Source organism: Echinops telfairi, unplaced genomic scaffold, assembly GCF_000313985.2.
Source record: "Echinops telfairi isolate 266 unplaced genomic scaffold, ASM31398v2 ScPeMD7_17;HRSCAF=63, whole genome shotgun sequence".
In the NCBI taxonomy this organism is placed as follows: domain Eukaryota; kingdom Metazoa; phylum Chordata; class Mammalia; order Afrosoricida; family Tenrecidae; genus Echinops; species Echinops telfairi.
Genome location: NW_022103914.1, coordinates 5,695,015 through 5,702,511, shown reverse-complemented (window position 1 = coordinate 5,702,511; position 7,497 = coordinate 5,695,015). Strand labels below are relative to the sequence as shown.

Sequence of the window (7,497 nt, the reverse complement as noted above, 5' to 3'; positions counted from 1 at the left end):
CCTCCTACCCCTTCTAATACAGTGCTAAGGGAGATATTTTTGAAACAGGTAGTTTTGTGATTTTTTTTCCTTTTTTTGGTGATAGCTGTTTTATCTTTGTTGTTGTTGTTCCTTCATCTTTCTCTCTTCTGGAACATTTATTTGATACTGTAATATGGTCATGAAAAATACTGAGCTTATTATGCTTTGTTATAGTAGAATTACTTGTCACAGATATTTCTCCTTCCAATAACCATCTAAATTAATGTTGACCGAAGATTACTTAGTTGACTCTCATTGAATTGGCTCTACTCTCTTGGACCAAAGCAACATGAGAACAAGTGCTTTTTTACTTGGTATGATGGACTTCCAACTCTCATAAATTTGAAATTGTATGACCTTTTGTTATATCTCTTCTTATTCTTAAAACAGTCATTAGGGCAGCAAACCAGTTGTTAAAGTATTTGAATCCTCCCTCTGGTTTATGAAAAAAAAAACCCTCCAAAACCCATATCCATCAAGTTGATTGCAACTCATAGTGATCCTATATAGGATTTCTGAGACTAAGAAATAGTGCAAATCATTACTGGAGCCAAATGTCTCATCTTTCTCCCAAGAAGCAGCTGGTGGATTTGAACCACTGAGGTTAGCAATCCGGCACTTACCTCACAGCACCACCAGGATTCCTCTATACAGAGTTCGGCTTAGGACATTTGGAAGTTAGAGGCCAGCTTTCTTACAGTGGGATTGTCAGCGATGGGACAAAAGGATTTATTTGCTGACAGCTAGTTTGCAGGTTACAGTTTACAGTGGAATTCCTACACTCATTTATAAGACTCCACAAGAATTGTGCCTTTACTGAAATCTGAGCTCTGACCATTTACCAGGCAATGTGAATGACTTTGCTCTCAGAGTGCACTAGAGTGGATTACTACCACTCCCTTGCCAGTCCAGGGAGGGGTGGCCTAGCCTTTTAGGGACTTGCCTTGATGTGCCCTTGATGAAAACTGCTATACTCGGGTAGCACTGTCTATTGTCCTGAGTCATATCCTGACTGCCTTTGTGGGAGGGTCCTGAAGGAATCTTTTCTTCACTCTTTTGTTAACTTTCTTGTCTTGTGTAAGGTATATTAAGGTAGACATGATTGGCAGTCCTTGTCATGGTCCCATTCCTGTTTCTATAGCACTGGCAACTGTGATGCATTATCTGCTGCCAATTATGCTTTTGTGACTTCCCCCTTATACTCCCATGTCGTTGGCCACATTATGACTTGTGTCAATGGTCTTCTTCATCCAGATGGGATTGTCTTTGTGCTGTTTAAGACAATTCATGTCTTACGTTTTGATCCTGGGGCCTTGTTCATCCCCTACACCTGTGACAACATAACGTCAAGAAAAGGCTTGTTCCAAAATCCGACAGCAAACAGGCTGCTAGGTATTGATTAATCTCTCTAAAGATAGGTTTCTTGAGAAGGTTATAGAGCAGGTATTTCTTAAGAATATCCCATACAAAGCAAGCTGTATTATTTTAACATGGTAAGAGAAGTTTAAAATAACTTGGTTTCAACTATATATTTTTTGGAGAACATACTGCGTACAGGTTTCGTATAATCATTTGCATCTGGGAACAAAATGATACTCTATGTCTGCATGATCATGGTAGACCCTTTGGGACCAGCTGCCAACATGCTATAACTGCATGACTACAGAGAAAAGATTTCCTGAGTTTGCAAAACAGAGAGAGAATCTAGTTTCAAATTTTAAATTAGCCACTTTATTTATGCTAAGTCCTTTATATTATTGTACTTGTTCATTGTGAATTAGGTGAAGGTTCACAGATAGATCGTCCATTTTATATTCAATAACTTAAGTGCTTTATTTTATTTTTTACAACTTAAAACACATTATCTCAACTAAATAATGTTAGAAAATAACCTCAGGTTAAATAAACTTAACACATTTGTAATACAGATGGCAAATCAGTGAGTAATTTTGGCAGTTTCCAAATTTTAGTTGTCCATACATTTTTTTCTCCATTTAATGACACAGCATGCAATCTTTAAAAGATCTCGCTGTCAAATTAAAAAAATAATAATTCTTGGCATTATAATAGAGTTTGCATCTCAGAACTGCTCATTTTGAGGTCAAAGGGGAAGGCTACTAAAGAAAATGTAGTTTCAGTTTAACTGGGCTAAGTTTTTTAAAAAGTTCAATACTATAAAAATATTATTAGCCCTCCCCCCCGCAAAAAAATAATATTACCACCTGGATGATCTTTTCTTCGTGCAAGATTCTTTGCAATGCAAAATAATCTTACTTCCACTGAAAATGGTCCACATCCTTGTGGAGACTTCAACTCCCAAGTACCTTTTTTGCTCATTTTTCTAAAGCATCAAGTGCTTTCCTTTCCATGTGCTTAGTCACGGCCCAAAGGCCAATCTCGCGATACTTCCGGATTTCTGCAGCCTAAATCGCCGCGGGAGCCGACTCTAGCCAACGCGGGAAGAGCCTGCAGCCGCTGGCTCGCCCCACTGAGCGTGCGTCTGGGCGGGAGCTCGGGAGTCGGTCCCGTCAGGGCTAGGGGGCGGGGCGGGGCGGGCGCGGCGCGGCGCGCGCAGGCCCGGAAGTCCCGCCCCACCGAATCTTAGAAGCCTGGATTTTCTGCACTCCGGATGCCGGATGCTCTTTTGGCGGGTGGTTGTGACGTCACTGGCCCTTGCAGTGTTGCCCTGTGACACCGCAACAAACAGGCTCGTCGGCTGGCGGGAGCGACTGCCGGGGTCGAGGGCAGGGCACCCAGCGACGGCGCGGAGCTCTCGAAAGCTTGGACTCGGGAGCTCGCGCGTTGCCACCGTAGCAACGGCAAAACGGAAGCTAATTCCAGGAGCAGCCCTGGGTCCGGCCGGAAACCGTGTTCTTCCTGGAGCGGCGATTCGTACCTCGGCGCCCCGGTGGCGACGGGCTGGCATCTGCCGCGCTGCGGGAGCACCTCACCTGGTCGGAGGAAACGGGATTTGGCGCGCACCTCCGGCCGCCTCGGAACCAGCAGCCACGGTGAGCCCTGCTGCAACGGTGAAAACGTTCTTTTATTGTCTTGCCTGACGTTTGTTTTGAAAGTGGACTGTCCAGCGTGTGGCATCTCATTTTCCTAGCGGCTAAATCTCTGGATTCTCATGCACTGCTGGAGATAATACTCAAGCGCCGCAGTGGGGATTTTTTTGCAGTCGGCTTTTCTTTGAGGCGTGGTTGAATGAATAGCCTGCTTAGCATATGAAAATGGCAGCACGGAAAGACGCCATCCCTTCTTTGTCGGAGTGCCAGTGCCTGATCTGCACGGAAATCCTAATCGAACCCGTCACCCTCCCTTGTAACCACACGCTCTGCAACCCGTGCTTTCAGTCGACCGTCGAAAAGGCGAGTTTATGCTGCCCCTTCTGTCGCCGCCGGGTCTCTTCATGGACCCGCTACCACACCCGAAGAAACTCCCTTGTCAATCAGGACCTGTGGGAGCGCATTCAGAAATACTACCCCAAAGAGTGCAAGCTTAGAGCCTGTGGGCAAGCGTCCGAGCAACTCGGTGAGTAGAACCTAGCGTGCTTTAAAAGTGAGAACAAACATGGTGCAAAAAAAAAAAAAAGTGAGAACAAACCGGAAGTGAAAACATCTACTGGTTAGCCAAATTGTGCTCAGGGGGTTGGATTTTACGTCTGCTATGTATATCTAAATGTGTATGTCAAGGGCTATATATATGTGAATGTATGAGCCTATTTGTCAATGTTAGAGGTTTTTAGATTGTAGAGATAACTTTCAGAGAGGACAGTCTCAGCTCATGGCAATCTGTTCCTGGCATTTTTCTTTGCCTCTTTTATAAATTAAGCCCAAAGCTGGGCATATCCCGCAGCCTCCTCATTTTTAGTGTTCTGTTTCTTTCGAGCCACATGTTGCAGGATACGTGGAGAAAGCAACAAACCATGAATCTTGGGTGCTTTATGTCTGGCTTTCTTGCCTTTTTGTGTAGGTGATTTTTCCTTTTTTTAACCTCAGCATATCTTAGGTCATAGTTTATGTTTTCAGGATTTTCAAAGAGATTTCAGTGAAGTCTAATTTGGGAGTCATTACTGAGACTTGGTTTATTGGCTACAGAGTTATGAGGGGTCAGCTCTATTTTGACATCAACTCTAATCTTCCTGGACTCTGGGGGCATGCTTGAGACATATTTTTTTAAATTTAAATAATTTTATTAGGGGCTCATACAACTTATCACAATCCATAAATACACCCATTGTGTCAAGCACATTTCTATATTTGTTGCCATCATCATTCTCAAAACATTTGCTCTCCAATTGAGCCCTTGGTAGCAGCTCCTCATTTTTCCCCTCCCTCCCCGCTTCCCCCTCCTTCATGAACCCTTGATAATTTATAAATTATTATTTTATCATATCTTACACTGCCTGATGTCTCCCTTCACTCACTTTTCTGTTGTCTATCCCCCAGGGAGTAGGTTATATGTAGATCCTTGTATTCCGTTCCCCCTTTCCACCCCACCCTCCCTCCACCCTCCCCGTATCGCCACTCTCACCACTGGTCCTGAAGGGATCTACCACCCTGGATTCCCTGTGTTTGCAGTTCCTATCTGTACCAGTGTACATCCTCTGGTCTAGCCAGGTTTGTAAGGTAGAATTGGGATCATGATAGTGGGGTGGGGAGGGAGGAAGCCTTTAGGAACTAGATGAAAGTTGTGTGTTTCATGAATGCTACACTGCACCTTGAGTGACTCATCTCCCCCCAACCCCTCTGCAAAGGGATCTCCAGTTGCCTACAGATGGGCCTTGGTTCATCACCCAGCACTCCCCCTCATTCATGTTGACAGGATTTTTTTGTGCCTGAGATTCTTTTAGATGAAGCTAAGGAAACATTCTAAACAAGCACTTTATTGGGAATGGGGTTAAACAGCAGATTATTCCATTTATGTTCAACAATGTAGTAAACATATTTAATGTCATTAATTGCATTCCTCACTACTACCCTGTTTCATTTCCATTCCTCCTCCTCTCCTAACTCTTCCTGGTTTCTGAGCTTTGTCCTTGGGGAAATGCTGCTCTTTTGATCTCAAATGGTTGATTATTCTACCGTGTGCATACCTCCTTAGTGTTACTGCTCCTCTTGTAGGCCTGTTGTGGTGTTTGAAGGAAAATTGAGCCTTGGGGTGAGTTCATTCCCCGACCTGACAGGTGACTAAGGTCTGTAGACCTGGGGTTCCACCAGTCTCTTATCTGAACAGTAAGTCTGGTCTCTCTTAAGATTTTGTTCCACATTTTTCTCCCACTCTTATTGAGAACTTCCTCATGTGATCTCTTTCTGAGCAGTTGATACTGGGCGTCAGGCACCATCTAGTTCTGGTCATTTTAACAGTTGCTTATTTGGTTAGTTTTGCTCTGGAGAGGGAGAGACCCATTCTTGGTGTCTTAGATGGCCACTCACCAACTTTTAAGACCCCACTTGCTAAGTACCAAAGTAGGATGGAGAACATGTTGTGCCAATTAGATATGATGGCCTCCGAGATTAATATCCTGAACACCCAGGTGAAAGTTTAAAAGATTTTCACACACAAAGAAAAATTCACTCTAAAAAATATTCTCCAATGGGTACCAGTGTGTGGGTTTTCTTTATACTCATTTGGTGAAGTCTTTTTTAAAAAAAATTTTATTGGGGGCTCATACAACTCTTATCACAATCCATACTCCATCCATTGCACATTTGTAATTTATTGCCCTCATTCTCAAAACATTTGCTTTCTACTTGAGTTGGTGACGTCTTTTGATACACACAGATATCTTATTTTTAGGAGGCTCCAGTCATCCATCCTGTCTTCTGTGTACAAATGGTTCATTATGCTGAATAGTGTGCTTATGCCATGTATTAGGGCCCCTAAGTTGGTTCCTATTTTCTCATGGGTGATCTGTATATTTCTAGGGTTTACATTTAGATCTTTAATCCATCTTGCATTCATTTTTATACGTGAAGTGAGGTATGGGGCCCAAAACAGTATTCTTCATGGAAATACAGTAAAAAAATCATTTTCTTGGGGCCCCATACAACTCTTATCACAATCCATACATATATCCATTGTGTCAAGCACATGTGTACATTCACTGCCCTCATCATTCTCAAGACATTTGCTCTCTACTTTAGCCCTTGACATCAGCTCCTCATTTTCTCCCCACCCTCATGAACCCTTGATAATTTGTAAATTATTATTATTTTGTCATGTCTTACACTGTCCGACATCTCCCTTCACCCACTTTTCTGTTGTCCATCCCCCAGGGAGGAGGTTATATGTAGATCCTTATAATTGGTTCCCCCTCTCTACCCACGCTCCCAGTATCATCACTCTCACCACCACTGATCCTGAAGGGATCATCTCCTAGATTCCCTGTATTTCCAATTCTTATCTGTACCAGTGTACATCATCTGGTCTAGCTAGATTTGTAAGGTAGAATTGGGATCATGATGTGGGGGGGAAGGAAGCACAGTTTTTACTGCACACCCCCCACCCTCCCCACCCCACCCCCGCCATCAGTTAGTTAGGTTCTTTGCAGGAAATCTAGAACACCAGTCTGAGGATAAATTCCATTTGTGAGTGCAGAGGTAGCGAACAAGAAGCCTTGGAGCTGGGAACAGCCTTGATTTTTGCCAAACTCTTGCAAGTCCACGACTTTCTGGTCAGCCTTGTGTTGATCTGCGATCTTGTATTTCTCTTTCTCGGTGTCAAAGATATTGGTATCTGGGCTTATGCAGCTGCTTCTTGAAGTAGGCGTCCGTGAAATGTTTGGGCATTTTCACACCTTTGATACCAATTTTGGTGGAGGTGGCGATGATCAATTTCTGTGTGTTCTATGCAGAGGAACTCAATGGACAGAGGTTCAGTCCGAGGCAGCAAGTCGCTGCCCGCTGCTTCAGGAAAGCCCTTCTCTTGTCTCGGTGATCAGAATGGCCCCAGGGTGATGCTGGCAGAAGTCTCCTCCCCTGTCAACTGATGGTCTTTTGGCTGTGGCTCCACAGCTCCTGCAGGGTTCTACTGAGGCTTTGTGCACAGTTTAACCACTCAGATACTACCAGCCTTGTCACCACCAACTGGCTTTGTGATGGTAGCCAGGACCACCTCGTCCTTCTTCTCAGCTTTGGAGTTGACCTCTGAAGACTTCCTTTTGTCCACGGCCTTTCTGAAACCCATAGTGGAACGGGAACACCGGCCATTTCCTCTGGCTAGGATGGGGTTTGGGCTGCAGTGGACTTCCCCTGCTTGAGTTTCTGCCCCTGATCTTAGCCTTCTTAACTTATCCACTGGCATTTGCTTTTTTTCTTCTTAATTAATCATTTTATTGGGGGATTCTTACAAGTCTTTAAAAAAATTTTTTTAAATCGTTTTATTAGGGGTGCATACAACTCTTATCACCATCCATACATACATCAATTGTATAAAGCACATTTGTACATTTATGGCCCTCATCATTCTCAA

General features: G+C 43.7%; 1 protein-coding gene across 1 annotated transcript in view; it reads left to right on the top strand.

Annotated features, from left to right (window-relative positions):
- Positions 1 to 2,741: 2,741 nt before the first annotated feature.
- The window catches only part of RNF168 (ring finger protein 168), a 34,525-nt gene continuing 29,769 nt past the window's right edge, over positions 2,742 to 7,497 (top strand). The window contains exon 1 of the mRNA XM_004712329.2: positions 2,742 to 3,555. Within this exon, the coding sequence (XP_004712386.2) occupies positions 3,249 to 3,555 (307 nt within the window). The 5' untranslated portion in view covers positions 2,742 to 3,248. The remainder of the gene's footprint in view (positions 3,556 to 7,497) is intronic.